Genomic DNA, 16,970 nt, shown 5'->3' on the forward strand with positions numbered 1-16,970 from the left:
CAGAATTGCACTTAGGGCTCCTTAACCAAAAAAAAGTTGGAAACCACTGTTCTATGTAATAAAGTGAAAAAAGAGAATGTGAAAGGCACTAACAAATCTATTACTAAAGTGACTTAAATAGTGGGGTGGGAAATAGGTGAAAAAGCCTAAATTAGGTGTATTAGGATGTATACAATGAACACATCTTGCAAGATTTAAAGGATTTTAATCGCAACGGCAGAAGGAAGCGTGGAGGACCCACAACCAGCAATCAGCCTTACCCCGCATAAACACCAAGAGGCATGTTTGTGAGTGAGATAATCCTTCATTTCAATTATTTTAAATAAAAACAGTGGTAACCCCCTAAGTGATGCAAGAAACCCACTCACACTGCCCCGTCAGGTTCCTCTCCAGTGTCCAAAGGACATGTGACTTATGATGGACATAGGATCAGCGCTATGGCGTGCACTGCAGCGACAAGAACCCCTCAATGGGGCCGGGCCCACTACCAGGGCTGGCCACCGCGCTGCGCGGCCAGATTTTTCTGAAGGCTATAAAACTGTCTTCAGAACTGGCGATGGAGCGCTGGCCACGCCCCCCGGCGGTTCAGCCAAAGAGGACGAACCTGCCGGGTGACGTCATGGCCGTGCTCCCTACCACGTCCCCCCCCTTCCCCGCCTCCACCCCACAGTCTTTCCCCCTGCAACTCTGCACAGACCGGGGAACAGAGCTGCACGCGCCGCCAGCCTGGAAGGCGCACGTGCAGAGCAGACAGCGGGGCCGTAGCCTTAGGCTGCTGTGCGCTCAGTGCTTACCGCTTTTTCTTCTTGTACTTGTAATGTTGAGCGCGGTCAGCGCCAGCGGGGACGCAGCCTTAGGCTGTGGAGGAGGCAGGATTTATGGGAATGGAGCCTTTAAGAGGGGTTGGCTGGGCACCTGAGACCAGATCTGCAAGCAGGGCCGCTTTATAGGCTGGGGCCTACGATATTTCACTTGAAAAAATACCTAAACAAAAAAAATCACAAAGTAAGAGAAAACAGCAAATTTTAATTTAGAATGCCTTCGAAGTATCGATACCTTTAAATATCGAAACAAAAGTATCGATGCCAAATATCGCTAGTATCGAAAGAAACAAGCAAACGATGAAACTAGCATAAAAATGAGTAAAAATATCAGACACACAGGCCTCTAGAAATAAAAGTGCCTCGGGCCTACGAAGGTCTTAAAACGGCCCTGTCTGCAAGAGCCTGAATGAGATCAGGATTGATCGAGTGTGACCCAGGGTCAGTCTGTGTCCTGAGAGCGCGGACATTTACTGGAGGGCAGTGGCGGATTTACAATTTTGCCAACCTTAGGCCCATACCTTTTCAATGCCCCTAAATTTTTCGCCTCTCCTCAATACACCAAATGTAATCACCCCCCCTCCCTGTAGCACACACAGTGTAGTACCGCCTGCAGCAGACACAAAATGGAATCTCCCCGCCCGCACTGCACACACAATATAGCGCCCCCCCTCATGCAGCACACACAGACGACACCCCCCGCACAGCCCACACAAACATGGTTCCCCCCGCGCAGCTCTTCCCCCTTATCAGCGACCCTGCATGGCACTATCACACAGAAACCTCCATTAACCTGAATGGGAGTTTCCGTGCCATAGTGCCCTGATCTGCACTTTCGCTGTTTAATGGATAATCCCCACTCTTTTGTTGATGTTGTGTTGCTGTGTTAGTCTGGATTGTGATGTCATTGTAGTGTTTTTGTGCTGGTTTACAATGTGCAGTTGTGACTGTGTTGTCCTGTGTTAGTTCTGGTTGTGATTCTTTCCTGGCTCTGTTTGTGTATGTGATCATTGTCCTTTGGTGATTCAGCCTGTGATGTTGTCGTGTTGTGGTTGCATGATCCTGTGCTGGTTCTAAGTGTGTTGTTGAGGTTGTTATCCTGCATTGTTCTGACTGTGCTGGTTCACATTGTCTTGTGGTTGTGTTGCTAAACTAGTGTTTTGTTGCATTGTCTTGTACTGGTTTTGATTGTGTTGTTATAATATTCTGTCGTATTGTTAAGGTTGCTGCACATTGTGTTGTTTTATTGCACTGTGCTTGTCACATTGTGTTGTTGGTTTGCCTTAGTGACATTGTAATAATCTCTGCTGGCTCTGGCTATATTATTGTGTTATCCTGTTGTTTCGAACTGGTCACATTGTATTGTGGTGTACCCCTATGCTGCTTCACATTGTGTTGTTGTGGTGATGCTCAGGTCACATAGTGCTGTAGTTGTTGTGTTGCCCGGGTTACACTGTGTTGTCCTCTGCTGATATTGAACGTCACTGCGTTATCTCTTTGTGTTGCCTCGACCCATTGTGTAGTTGTTCCGTTACACTGGTGTGTTGTTATGTTTCTCTAGCCACATTCTGTACTTGGTGTGTTGCTCGGGTCAGTATGTAGTTGGAGTGTTGCTGTGGTCACATTATGTTTGTTGTGTTGCTCTAATCACATTGTGTTTGTTGTGTTGCTCTGGTCACATTGTGTTTGTGGCGTTACTGTGGTCACAGTATGTTGCAGTTGGTGTGTTGCTTTAGTCATATTATGCTGTTGTGTTGCAGTAGGGTTGCCAGACGTTCCATATATACGGGATTTCCCCCCTTATTTCATTGACTTGTCCCGTTGTGCCGGAATGGTCTGTCGGGACGCATAACTATCCCGTATTTTATCACCTTGAGTGAAATGCCTGAACTTCAAATTACTGTAATGAAATCAGTCATAAAAATGTAATATAGACGTCATCTTGAGTGACCTTTTCTGATAGATGTCGCCTTACTAAATATGTATAGTAGCACTGCTGTAGTAGATGTGTGTAGCTGTCACACTGTGTCAGTATCAGTACTGTGTAGTAGATGTGTGTAGCTGTCACACTGTATAGTATCAGTGCTGTGTAGTAGATGTGTGTAGCTGTCACACTGTATAGTAGCAGTGCTGTGTAGTAGATGTGTGTGGCTGTCACACTGTATCAGTGGATGTGTGTGTAGCTATCACACTCTATCAGTAGATGTGTGTAGCTGTCACACTGTATCAGTAGATGTGTGTAGCTGTCACACTGTATCAGTTGATGTGTGTAGCTGTCACACTGTATCAGTGCTGTAGTAGTAGATGTGTGTAGCTGTCACACTGTTGCAGTGCTGTGTAGTAGATGTGTGTAGCTGTCACACTGTAGCAGTACTGTGTAGTAGATGTGTGTAGCTGTCACACTGTATCAGTGCTGTGTAGTAGATGTGTGTAGCTGTCACACTGTATCAGTAGATGTGTGTAGCTGTCACACTGTATCAGTAGGTGTGTGTAGCTGTCACACTGTATCAGTAGATGTGTGTAGCTGTCACACTGTATCAGTGCTGTGTAGTAGATGTGTGTAGCTGTCGCACTGTATCAGTAGATGTGTGTAGCTGTCACACTGTATCAGTAGATGTGTGTAGCTGTCACACTGTATCAGTAGGTGTGTGTAGCTGTCACGCTGTAGCAGTGCTGTAGTTGCTGCGCTCCCCCGCCGGGCCGGCAGGTGGCGCTGTCCGTTTCTCCCTCACCTCCCTGCCCCTGCCTCTCTCTCAGTCCCGGCCGCCGCTGATCCGGAAGCCGCGCGGTCCGAGCGCCCGCCCCCCTTCCCCCGGCCCGGCCTGGCTGTGCTGTGTGCGGCCGCCCGCCCCCTTCTCCTGCGCGCGGCCTCCCGCCGCCTCCCAACCCCGGGGCTGCGGGGCCTACCCCCGGCCTCCCCACCGCTGCCGTCGTCCCCCCCGGGAGCCATGCCGGGCCCGCAGGCCGGGAGCAGAGCCCGGGTGTACGCCGACGTGAACAGCCTGAGGAGCCGCGAGTACTGGGACTACGAGGCGCACGTCCCCAACTGGGGGTGAGAGGGGGATGTCCGGGTTTAGTAAAGGGAGTAACATTACATGGGGGTAACATTACAGGGGGGTAACGGGCTGGGGGGGCAGTAAATGGGGGGGGGGGAAGGGAGGGGTGACAAAGGGTAGAGGGGGTATCACGGTGGGTGGGGGTACATTAAAAAAATGGGGTACAATGGTAGGGGGTATTTTGGGTGGCGTAGTAAAGAGGAAGGGGTTGTAAAGGGAGGATGGGGTCACGTGCTGGTATGGGCAGTAAATGGGGGGAAAAGGGAGGGGTGACAAAGGGTAGAGGAGGTATCACGGTGGGTGGGGTGGTACATTTTAAAAAATGGGGTACCATGGTGGGTGGTAAAAAAAAAGGGGGGGCAGGTATTTTGGGTGGCGTAGTAAAGAGGAAGGGATAAACATGGTTAGAGAGGTTGTAAAAGGAGGAAGGGGTCACGTGCTGGTATGGGCAGTAAAAGGGAGAGGACATCATGCTGGGTGAAGGGGGGTAAAATAGGGCAGTATAGGGAAGAGGGGTGGTAAAGGGGGTATGCTGGGAGCTGCAGCAAATGGAAGAGGGTTATCATAGTGGGTAGAGCGGTAAAAGGAAGGGGTAACATGGGTGAATAGGGTAGTAAAGGGGAGAGGTGGCCATCATAGTGGGGCATAAGGAGGGTGGTATAACTTTGTACAGGTGTCAGGCAGGGAGGAGGTAACAGTAATGATCATGAAGAGAATATAGGGAGTAAACGTGGTGATGGTTTGAAGAGAGAATGTTGGAGTGGCAAAAAGTGGAGTTGATAGGGTGGCAAGAGAAGACGTAACATTTTGGGCTTCCTAAGTCATGCCCCACAATGCCTTGCCGCTGTGGATGCAGCGCACTTTGGGCAGCCATGCTACCCACACAAGGTGCAAGGGGATAAGAATAGCAGCTTGTTATTTGAAGGCGTTGGCGAAGAAGTCATTGGGATTATGCACAGGTAATGTGCGGATGGAAATGATTCAATATACATCTAAAATACTTCACCCAAAACCAATAACAGAGTGACAGCCAATGGCTGCCGCTTTTGCTGCGACTTGGGTGTTATCTGAGGTAAAGGACCCGCCATTGCATTCAATTTAAATTTTTGGGCGAACCTCACAAACCCCCTGATGGAAATCACTGGTTTTCATCTCTCCACCTTCTCATGACTTCCTCTCACTCCCGCCTTCAAGACTTCTCCCATGCTGCACCCGCAAATCTGGAATTCTCTACCATGCACAAAAAAAATACAGCACAGTATGTGTGAGAAGGGGGATTTTTATATGTATGGTATGGCAGATTCTCCCCTACCATACATATACAAATCCCTCCTTTTACACATACAGACATACCCCGCTTTAAGGACACTCACTTTAAGTACACTCGCGAGTAAGTACATATCGCCCAATAGGCAAATGGCAGCTCACGCATGCTCCTGTCATCACGTCCTGAACAGCAATACCAGCTCCCTACCAGCTGTGCGCAAGCGGGGAGACTATTGATACTGTTTCAAATGCGTTATTTACATCAGTTATGCACAGACATTATGATTGCAGTACAGTACATGCATCGATAAGTGGGAAAAAGGGAGTGCTTCACTTTAAGTACATTTTCGCTTTACATACATGCTCCGGTCCCATTGCGAACGTTAATGCGGGGTATGCCTGTACTGCATTTTCTTTGTCTCCACTCCCCACATTTTTTGATTGTAAGCTCCATGGAGCAGGTACGTCCTGATTGTTTTTGTGTTAATGTGTACGTACACGTTATGTAATGTTCTTTCCCTCCCTCCCATATTGAATATTTGTTGGTGCCGTGCAAATAAAAGGTAACAAATGTATTCAGTAGTCCGCCATTGCTAAACATGCCAAATGCATCTTCATTTCGGTTTATAGCAAATGACCACATATTGTAATAAGTGGTCATTTGGTTAATTGCTATAAAGTAGCTTAAATCAGCAGCTCGCCCACCAGACCCCCTCCCTCTCCCCTTTTCCGTCACCGTGTTGGGGGTCTCGGGAGCTAAACCACGTTTTCTCTGAAGAACCTCTTTTTCGGATAGTTACCGATAAAGACACCACTGGTGCTTCCTGTTTTTTTTAAATCTCCCTCACACCACCACACGCATCACGCTGGCCAATAGGAAGAGACAACGGTGCCGTTGCGGCGTCCTGTTTGGCCTGCGTGACGCAGAAAATTTAAACCAGGGGGTCCCGGAGCAGAGGAGCAAATTTCAGCTCGGGGTACCCCCTGCTTCCCTTTCCTATCTTTTTTTTTTTTTAAGGGGGATATATTTTTTTTTTTAATGGAAACGGCTGCTTCATGAGTCATATGATGTGCGCAAGAGGCGGAGTCTAACATTAAAGGGGCAGCCTTACCTAGGAGAAAAGTAAATAAAGACCATGACTTGTTGAATCGGTTAAATGTAGCTTATTGATTCTTTGGAGAAGGGGGAACAGACATGTAAAAGTATTTCTGAATATTTGTTGTTTACACAGGGGTTTTACAATATCTGGCAGTCACCAAAATACGTTAGTTTGTAATCAGAATTGTTTGGTTGGCTCTGCCGCCTTCTTTGCATCATTAGTTAAGTAAATACAGTATACATAAGCAGCTGAATCCAGTCTCCCTAACAAAAACCTATACATACTTATCCATAGAAATAAGCAAGACCATTATTTTAAGGCACCATTTCCCTTTACCAGTCCCCTCCTACCCCCATTTAAAAAAAAATTATTACTATTATTGTTGTTTTCAACTCTGGGGAACCCCACTGTTCCCGAGATTCTTAGCAGCGATGGTACTGTAGATATACGTCCTAGTTTTTCAATCCTCTGCTTAACGCAGGCCTATATGATGCCTCAACGGATGACATTGTGGCTATCTCAAGGACAAGGGGGTCCCAGGTTCTAATAACACGTTTCAGCACTGGCGCACCCTCGCCCCCCCACCCCCCACCCTCTTGGATTTGCACCAAAGGGGTTAGAGAAAAAAGGAACAAGGGGAGCTGCTGCTTTAAGAGGTTAATTCTACTGAAGCCTATGCGGACAGCCAATAAGTATGAATATGATGATAATATTGGTCAAATCCTAAAAGTTAGGGTGAGTTGAATAAAAGAGGGGGGGTTTTATGAGGATCGTTTTAATGGGTGAAACGGCATAATAAGTGTATATTGAGGGGTCACATGGGGGGAAGCTGTGGTAAAACAGTAGTAAGTGCAAACTTTAAGATGAGAAAGTAAGGGCCTATGGTACAGAGAGAGGGGAGGAGGGGTCTTGTTGGGAATATTACCTGCTGGAAGTCCTGTGTGTTAATCAGAGTTGCGCAGGTGTAGTACGGGCTGATTCTCCATCTGCTTTTCCTCCCCCCCACAGAAATCAGGAAGACTATCAGTTGGTCAGGAAGCTGGGACGCGGCAAATACAGCGAGGTGTTCGAAGCCATAAACGTCACGAACAACGAGAGGGTCGTTGTCAAGATTCTCAAGGTCAGCTCCATACAGACAGTGGGGCCTTCCCATTAAAGGGCAACAGAAGGGTATCCGCCGAAAATATTTAATGTAATCTCCCAGTATTCATTAAACAGTATGTGTACGTCCAAACCGTGCAGTGAGGACTGTCTCTGCAGCCATTTCCTTTTTCTTCTGTAGCTCTGGCTGATCACACAGAGCCGTACATAGATTTTTTTTTTTTTATTGCATGCACATGGTATAGCTGCCCCATAGAGCTTACAGTCTAATCTTGATGGCTGGAACAGGGAGATAGGAGAGATGCAATGCGATTCGAATCTCGGTGTCACGGTAGTCAATACCAGTCGGGCTCCCCCTCCATCCTGTGCAACCTGCTGGTCTTTTTTTGATGGTTTGCCTTTATATAATAGGAGGACATTGCATGGAAGGGGTTAAAGGTGCAGTGCAATATATGAAGACAACACACCAGGGATTTGCTTATAGGTTCAAACTAGGTGAATGATCATATTAAGATGCTTTTTACCTTTTTTTTATTTTCTAAAGTAACACTTTGTTGTTATTAGTTAAACCATTATGAACTGTATGAAAAATCTGGTTGCGATTGGTGTCCGCATTTATTACCAGTTTATATCGCACAGTTTGCAACTACAAATGCGTGTATTAATGAATATGCTGCAGTGTCTCTTACAGAACTGACCCCCCCAGCCCCTCCTTCAGCTCTGAAAAGGTTTTACCCGTTACTTCCCCTCTCGCTGCCAGGGAAAGGGGGTTTAAGATTATATTTTTGCATTCTGCAGCCTGTGAAAAAGAAAAAGATAAAGCGAGAGGTGAAAATTCTGGAGAACCTTCGCGGTGGCACCAACGTTATCCGGCTGCTGGACACAATCAAGGACCCTGTGGTATGTACTGACCGGTCAGAGCCTTGGGTAACTTGAGTCCAGACTTGCACGGCCCCGGGAACTGTGCTAACCTGAGGGGCTAAGGGGGTGCCCCAAGGGGGATCCAATGACTGGAGGTTGCCCCAAGGACTAGGAGGGTTCCCCAAGAGGGATCCAAGGTCGGGGGGTGTCCCAATGGGGATCCTAGGGTTGGGGGGTGCCCCATGGGCTAGGAGGATGCCCCAAGGGGGATCCAAAGGCTGGGGGGGTACCCGAAGGGCTAGGAGGATGCTCAAGGGGGAACCAAGGTCTGGGGGATGGGTGCCCCAAGGGAGATCCAAGGGCTAGGGGGTTACTCCAAAGGGGATCCAAGGGCTAGGGGGCGCCTCATGCAGGATCCGAGTTGTTACTAAGCCACTGAGGTGCTCCCATTGTTAATTAGCGTCCCAAGCATTGCTGACCTTGCTGCGAGGGCCTATGGTCTCCCCCCTTGTAATTGAAGCATAGCCACATGCTCCCTTGTCACTGATGTGAGGAGCTGGCTGGGAGAAGCTGACCATTCTAATGCCAGCATCACATAATAATGTGACATTTAGGGTTTTAATTTGAATGGTATTGAGCAGTATTACTTTCAATCCTCAATCCTAAGATTTATTTATTTTTAAATATAAGATTTCAATAAGAGCTCTTTAACTGCTATATTAACATGAATATACCAAAAATATTGAACAAATTGCATTTGAAGATCATTATTCCATGATATTTTTAAAAAGGACCGTTACTTTTCCACCGCACTTTCAGGCTATGTATTATGCGCACTTTCACCATAATATGCTGAGAGGGATCCAGTAACATTGAAGGGATGAAATCTCAAAGTCCTGTGTGTGGGGTGTGTTGCTTTCCCCAAGACACCCCAGTAGCAACTTTACTCTTGGAAGTAATGGCGGGTCTTTGAATGACAGAAAATGCCCCTTTATCAGTCTCCTGTATCCATACACTCACAGGTGTAGAGGTGTACCTGTGAGATCCTGTCAAAGTGAACTTCTTTAACACAGACTGTTCTGAAAAGTTGTGCAATACGGCAGGCATAAGCTTAGAGGGGTCCGTGTTAAAATGGATAAGAAGTGACAGTGTGCTCATTTGCATATTATGACCCAGAATCCCTGGCTGCACTGGATGCTGTGTTTGCTAAGCGATGATGGGGAAAGACCGGGTTGCAGACCTGTCTGAGACGTGCAAATGCACCACAAGTGGGATTTTTATTTACTGTCAACGTTACCAAACAGACATTTTGACCCCATCTTTCTCTATGCGGTTATTCTTGTAATTTTGCTTTCTGCAAATAGTTTTCCTTCACGTAGCCTGGTTCGTACTGCTTTGTACTTGTGTGGATGCAAAGGGGCTTAGTCATTAAACTGCAAAAGTACCGGCTGCGGCACTATCTCACGGAAACGAGACGTGCAATACTAGTCCAGAACGGCACGATCGCAGTTTATGAATAACCCCATAATGTCAGTTCCTGAGATGAGCCTAAAATGAACATGGTGAAGATCCCACTATTGATGTTACAGGATACTGTAGTAACTTAATCATCGTGGGCTTTACAGGAGATGCCAAAAAGTAAATCTGGTGTGAGCGGCATATTGGTTCCCTGAGGACTCTCTGTCGGGGATGGTTCATAGGGACCATAAGGTTTAATGGAGGACCATCTTCCTCCTCATGAACTTTTCACAGAGGATGACAGAGGCCCTTCTTCCCTTTCCTCCCCCTTAGTTAAGTGGGGGAAGGGTTCATCGCTCCATGTAAAACCCCAAATATTCCAGAATATTTACATCCGACTCTTGATCTTGGTGGTTTGTGTGCCCCCAACACTAAACCAGAGGTGGGCAACTCCAGTCTTCAAAAGCCAACAACAGGTCTGTTTTTAAGGATATTCCTGCTTCAGCCCAGGTGGCTCAATCAGTAGCTCAGTCAAAGACTGACCCACCTGTGCTGACGCTGGAATAGCCTGAAAACCTGACCTGTTGGTGGCTCTGGAGGGCTGGAGTTGTCCACCCTTGCACTAAACAGAACAAAATATTTCCCAACTCCTACTCCCTGGACATCAATGAAATCAGATTCCACGCTCTGTGCTGGAGAGGGTAGCAGATCAGAGCCTCAAAGGGGCGGTAGGTTTTGTATTTATGGCTTTTCCTACTGCAATAATTCAAACCCCTTTCAGCTGTTGTAGTTCCTTTTGCGCTTCAGAATTCCCTAGAAGTTTCAATGAGCTAATTGTGCTGATGGAAGCAGCATCCGAATCCCACGGGTTCTACTTAAGAGCAATGTGTGCGCGCTGTTCTGGAAAGAACGTGCACCTGCGCTGGGGCGTTCAGGGGGCTCATTTAGCCGCCCACGGCTGTCATTCGTCTTCTTTATTTTCTGGCCAAAAAAAAAATGCCAGGTCTGAGGCCATTTGTCTAGGAAACAGATCTGCATCAAATACAAGGAACTTGATGAACAAGATGCATATGGTGTAAAAGAAAGAAAAGGGTTAATGTGTCCAGAATCACTTTTCAGAAGTTGTGTTAACATAACATATTAATATCGATCAAAAATAATAATCTATTTTGCTCTGTTTTGAGCACCTGTTCTTGCTGTCAATGCGTTCTTCCATAACACTGTTATCTGGCTTTGAGCCTCGTTCTCCATTAAACCATACGGTCCCAAGGAACCATCCCTGATAAAGGGGCCCCCAGGGAATCGAAATGCCGCTCACATCGGATTTACATTTTGTCATCTTCTGTAAAGCCCACGATGATGGAGTACTACAGTATCCTCTAATATCAGTAGTGGCGGTCTAGGATGTTTGGTCACGGCCGTTTCACCGCGGCCAAATGATCCCCGGCGTTTAACCGCAGGTCACCTCGCCACAGGGACTCTAAGGTAAGGTAAGTCCCTAACCTTAGCCCTTACCCTAAAAAAACCCTAATACTGACGCTACCCCCTACCCTAAAAATTAACCCGTTACCCTTAAACCTCTTGCCCTAACCACTTATACCCCCTAAGTTAACTCCCACCCTAACTGCTAAAACCCCTAAGACTTGCCTTATCGTAGAAGCGGGCGGCGGCTCCATGTCCAGCGGTGAAGGGTCAGTCGGCGGCCATGCTCCTGCGGAGACGTGGTCGCGGCGAGACGCCCGCATCCAAATGTCCCACTTCGCCATAGTGGGATCTTCACTGTGCTCATTTCAGGTCTTTCTCCCCATTTCTTTTTCCTTCCTTTTGCCCCATAGTTCACCCCTCTTCTACCCCTTCAATTACGTTACACTTTTTACGGTAATGTATATTTTATGCTTTTTGTAAAATAAGGTTGTTGTGTTAACCTTGTATTTCCAGTTAAAACCCCAAATCAATGTGTTGCTTCTCTCCCACAGTCCAAGACCCCAGCACTAGTGTTTGAATACATCAATAACACAGACTTTAAGGTATGTGAACACATTCTCGGCTGCTCATTGCCTTATTAAATAATGCATGTTTTGACCCGGCCTCTCTGTGCAGAGAGACTGCACAGTTCTCGATACACGGGAGTTTAACACAATGGGATTCTCGGTCGCAAAACGGCCACTTTGGAATGCACAGAATTTAACCCTTAAACGGACACCTCTGCGGCACTGTCTCCTTTCTTCCAATGTCTACTTTTATGTTTCACGCAAGTCTTACATTTTCACCAAAGGACTGCAGGCGTTTTTGTCCTATTTAGCCTTGATATTTACCTTCTTTATGCCACCTCTCTTATTACACTTCCTCTCTCATCACTTTAATCTCGCCTGTCTCCCATATTCTGTCCCTGTGTCTTTCATTCCACCCTGTCTGTCATATTCGCGCCTTCCCCCCGTCTCTCATTAGTAACCATTCTTTCATTTCTCCTCCTTTTTTTTTCCCCTTGTATCTCCCATGTAGCAGTTGTATCAGATCCTGACGGACTATGATATTCGCTTTTACATGTACGAGCTGCTGAAGGTGAGCGTCCGTGCCAGGGCTCGTTTCTAGGGTTCTTACTAGGCTTGTGTAATGTATGTATCTCTAAAATACCCCTCTCCCTTTTGATAGGCCCTTGATTACTGCCACAGCCAAGGGGTAATGCACAGAGACGTGAAACCACACAACGTCATGATTGATCACCAGCAGAAAAAGGTACGTGCTGGAGTGTGTGGGGATCCGCCGAACACTCTATCCTGCGTCGCACCTTCTCTCTCTACTCTCCTTTTTATCATCAATTCCTCTCTTGTTCTCACTATCCGGCCAGTTCTCACCCTCCACCTTGTCTTTCTCTCACCCTTGCTTCCCTATGTGGCTGTACACTGTTTTATTGCTGTCTTTCTTACTGTATTCTGCTCTCCTGGCTTTTTTGTTTCCCACTCACTTCCCCCCCCCCCCCCCCCTCCACACCCCGACTTGCTGATTATCTCCCTTCCATCCTTTCTCTATTTTCTCCTAACACCTTCTTTCTCTCTCAGCTCCGGTTGATAGACTGGGGTTTGGCAGAGTTTTATCACCCAGCACAGGAGTATAATGTGCGTGTAGCCTCACGATACTTCAAGGGCCCTGAGCTGCTGGTGGATTACCAGGTAAGTGATGGGTTCCATTGGGAACTGCATGGTACATCATTGGGCTAGCTGCCCTTCTAGGCTCAGTGATGGAATGGTCAAGGACAGAAATGAACGCCAGATTAAGTTGGCGTGCACCATGCAGCTCAAGGTTGTGATTGATCCTATTAGAACATGTGTGAAAAGAATTGAGTGGCTGTGAGCAGCACTGGGTGGAGAGGTGGAAAGTGGTTTGATACCCAGTGCGTGTGGCAGCGTTGAAAGTAGAGTTCTAAAGCACGAAGTTGGAGCTTGTCATCTTTATTCCACAGATGTATGATTACAGCCTGGACATGTGGAGCCTGGGCTGTATGTTGGCCAGTATGATCTTCAGGAAGGAGCCGTTTTTCCACGGTCAGGACAACTATGACCAGGTGACTACTTGTCTGTAAATGCAGTGATCGAAATATGATGATACCACTGCGCTTTTATTTACAGGTTGACAGTACCACTACTTTTTTGTTCCACTTTTTATTGCAAGAAAAAGGTGTGTTTCAGGAAGTCTCTTTCTGAAATATTACCCAGATTTTATTATTTTTTTCCAATGTAGAAAAAACGTACTTTATTAACTCTTTTACGCAATATGGGCCACAGTTTTTCTTTGGAGGGGGTGGGGGACGCGGCTGTACGTCTGTTGTGTGTAGGAAGAGGGAGGGCAGGGGATAATTGCGCATGAAGAGAAGGCAGAGACACTTGACATGGAGAGAGGTGACCAGGTTATGGAGAGTTGTGACCAGGTTATGGAGAGTTGTGACCAGGTTATGGAGAGTTGTGACCAGGTTATGGAGAGTTGTGACCAGTTTATGGAGAGTTGTGACCAGTTTATGGAGCGTTGTGACCAGGTTATGGAGAGTTGTGACCAGGTTATGGAGCGTTGTGACCAGTTTATGGAGAGTTGTGACCAGGTTATGGAGAGTTGTGACCAGGTTATGGAGAGTTGTGACCAGGTTATGGAGAGTTGTGACCAGGTTATGGAGAGTTGTGACCAGGTTATGGTGAAAGAGAGGGAAAAGGGATAGAGTAGAACGGCATGGGGAGAACATAGCCGAGCGCTCGGAGAGAGGGGGTTGGGAGTAACAGAACAGAGAGTAGCAGTGTGTGGGAAAAGGAAGGCAGAGGTTGTGTGGAAGAGCAGTACAGAAGAAAGTAGCATGACACAGATGAGGCAATGCTGGACACAAGGACTGTGAATGTACAATAGGTGTTGAACAAGCTTCACATTTCACCTTCTCCCTCCTCCTGGCTGCAGCTGGTCCGGATCGCTAAAGTTCTGGGCACCGATGAGCTGTTTGGATACCTAAAGAAATATCATATAGAGCTGGATCCTCACTTCAATGACATCCTAGGACAGTGAGTAATCATCTGACAAAACAGAGCCGCTTCCGGACTCTACAGCGTTGCCTCAGGGAGCCGCCTGCAAATACAAAAATAGCTGTGCCAGGCAAAGCTCAGATGAGAACATATATTTTACATTTCCTAAACTGCTCTAAATTCATATATACGTTCCATATTAAAGGAGTAGTTCTCCTTATTCTGTTTTTGAAGTGAAACTTCTTTGCACACAGTGGCACCTAAAAACATCTTATAGGGTAAAATAGCCTTGGTGGGGAGAGAACTTGAGACGGAAGAACCATACTGCGCATGTGTAGTATCAGGCTGTGCGTATGCGCTGAAATCTGTGACTGAAGTGCCGTCAGTGCCGGGTGTTAACGACGCGTGCGCAAAATTGTGGCCGTCTTACTGCGCATGCGCTGACTGGCCATTGCCAGGCGAATGCACGGCCGTCGCCTCGCAGACGCAGTCGTCATCGCGTGCATGCGCTGCCGTGCAGACGCGCCAGCTATTGTCCACGCATGCGCAGGGAACAGATTTACACGCATTCACAGAGAAGAAAGGAACTTTAATCATAGCCTGCGCATGCGTAGAGGTCACCGGCACATCCTGCACATTTTCAGAGCCGGCTAGTCCCGGATTTCAGCTCTGGGAACCCACTGCTTTTCGAGATAGTGGGGAGGAAGATACCGCCGGGGAAACAAAATGGAGGTTTAAAAATCTCCCGCGTGACACAGAGGATTTAAACCTCCACGAAGTACTCTGTGTCCAATCCAGGCATTGTTGATCTTTCCTAGTACTGCAAGTACCATTTGGGTAGTGGAATACCTACTGGAGAACCCCACTGCCGGCTTGTGCTGTGACCTCTGACCTTTTCCCCTTAGGCACTCGCGGAGGCGCTGGGAGAATTTTCTGCACAGTGAGAACAGGCATCTGGTGAGCGCTGAGGCTCTGGACATGCTGGATAAGCTGCTGCGCTACGACCATCAGCAGAGGCTGACGGCGCGCGAGGCCATGGAGCACCCCTACTTCTGTGAGTAGGAAGGGAGAGCAGCACCCCCCCTTTTTGGGAGTCTGGGGAGGAGCCGGGAGCCGCGTGACTAAATGTGAAGACTCCCTATTCCAGGGGTGACCAACTCCAGTCCTCAAGGGCCACCAACAGGTCAGGTTTTCAGGATATCCCTACTTCAGCACAGGTGATACAGTTGACGACTGAGCCACTGGTTGGTTGAGCCACCTGTGCTGAAGCAGGGATATCCTGAAAACCTGACCTGTTGGTGACCCTTGAGGACTGCAGTTAGCCAACACTGCCCTATTCTACGGCAGGGAACTTTCCCTTCTCATTCTAAAGAGAGTGGGATTCTACAACAGTTGTGAGGTAGACGTATGGGGCACACTTTTTTGGTTTTCTTCGGTCTGCTCACTGTCCTTTTGTCCCTCATCAGATCCTGTAGTGAAGGAGCAGCAGGCTCAGACAGACAGCACTCTGCTGCCCAGCAGCCTGTCAGCAGCACGATGAGGGCTGGGAATTGCGGGTAAGTGCACCTTCCTACTGGGGAAAATACTTCTTAAATACTGCGCTGGGACAGAGGCATGTCAGCACTGTCCCAAGTTCTCCTCACTTCTCCCCTCAACGCCCCTTCTTCCTTCCCCAACCCCTTCTTTTTTTCTTCCCCTCATTCCTTCTACCCCTTCTCATTTTTCCCTTGACCTTTTTCTCCATCTCACTGGTCCCCTCTCTCCTCACTCAGCATCCATTTGGTCTCTTTCCCCTTCACAATGATTTAAAAAATATATATATTAATAATATATTAACTTCCCTTTGCTTCTCACACTTGCCTCCAGTTATTTTCTGCCGTTGTTGTGGATTGCCTACTCTCTGATACGGTGTACCAGAGCTCACCCCGGCATTAGCTGCCATTCAAGTCACTGGCACTTAACACCGGCGTTCCCGTTTAGATACTATGTCCTGTGGAATCGGCTTAAATATCCATTGATCTATTTTCCATTGTATTAGTCTGTGCCCTTTTTTCCCCCTCTCACCCCACAGTCTTCCTCTGACCCCGTCTTCCTCTCTCCACCTCAGGACACCGCTGCTGATCTCACCACATTTCCGTGAGCAGAACCAGAGTACGCACTGGAGCAAATCCTGGTATCGGCCGCAGTGAGCGCGGGGACAGTTGAATCTGTTTTAGTCCCAGCGACACCGAAACCCAGAACCTCTCTCTTTACTAACCCAGACACCGCGACGGACAGACTGCCTCTGCCAGAAACCCCCCACAGGGGGAAGGACAGCAACCAACAGCACCCGCGCACTCACATTGGACTAAGGGGCCCAAAAACCCCAGACCTCCTCCCCCCCCCCCCTCCCCCCTTTACCTCCGAGGGCAGGAAGATTCTTAACCTGCTTATATATACCTTGGTTAACCCTTTGCCTTCTGGACAGAGCTTCCTTGTAGGGGTGTAAAGTATTTCCAAACAGGTCTCTAGCAAGGATGGGCTGATCCCCCTTTGAAGCTAAAAGGGGGGCAGAAATACATTGCAGAGGATTTAAGGGGAGCGAAATGATCGGTTCATTGGTTTTACGGTTAGCGGCTTGTATGAAACGGGGCTGTTTGTTACAGGGTAATGATGTGTGAAGCGGAAAAGCCATCTTCTCGGCCTCTTTTAAAGCAGCAAATTCCCCGATGCTATGTGTTTGTTTGTTTTTTTTTTCTCCCACTAATAAACAGGGAATGTCTGGATTATGAGGCTATGGTTCATTACTGTGGGAGCCCTCTGCTTCCA

The 16,970-nt window shown here is 47.6% G+C and overlaps 1 protein-coding gene across 2 annotated transcripts; it reads left to right on the forward strand.

Moving 5' to 3' along the window:
- Positions 1–3,596: 3,596 nt before the first annotated feature.
- CSNK2A2 (casein kinase 2 alpha 2) lies at positions 3,597–16,928 on the forward strand. Of its 2 annotated transcripts, none has more exons than XM_075576560.1 (12): positions 3,597–3,873; positions 7,252–7,363; positions 8,143–8,244; positions 11,640–11,690; positions 12,169–12,225; positions 12,316–12,399; positions 12,723–12,833; positions 13,124–13,225; positions 14,101–14,201; positions 15,068–15,216; positions 15,629–15,718; positions 16,270–16,928. In XM_075576560.1, the coding sequence occupies exons 1-11, from the start codon at positions 3,770–3,772 to the stop codon at positions 15,700–15,702; spliced, it is 1,047 nt and encodes a 348-aa protein (XP_075432675.1). In that variant the 5' UTR covers positions 3,597–3,769; the 3' UTR covers positions 15,703–15,718; positions 16,270–16,928. The 2 variants fall into 2 exon arrangements, with proteins under 2 accessions (XP_075432675.1, XP_075432674.1); XM_075576559.1 differs by having other exon boundaries at positions 3,599–3,873; positions 12,166–12,225.
- The last annotated feature ends 42 nt before the right edge of the window (positions 16,929–16,970 follow it).

This window comes from Ascaphus truei, chromosome 19 (genome assembly GCF_040206685.1).
Source record: "Ascaphus truei isolate aAscTru1 chromosome 19, aAscTru1.hap1, whole genome shotgun sequence".
Lineage (NCBI taxonomy): Eukaryota > Metazoa > Chordata > Amphibia > Anura > Ascaphidae > Ascaphus > Ascaphus truei.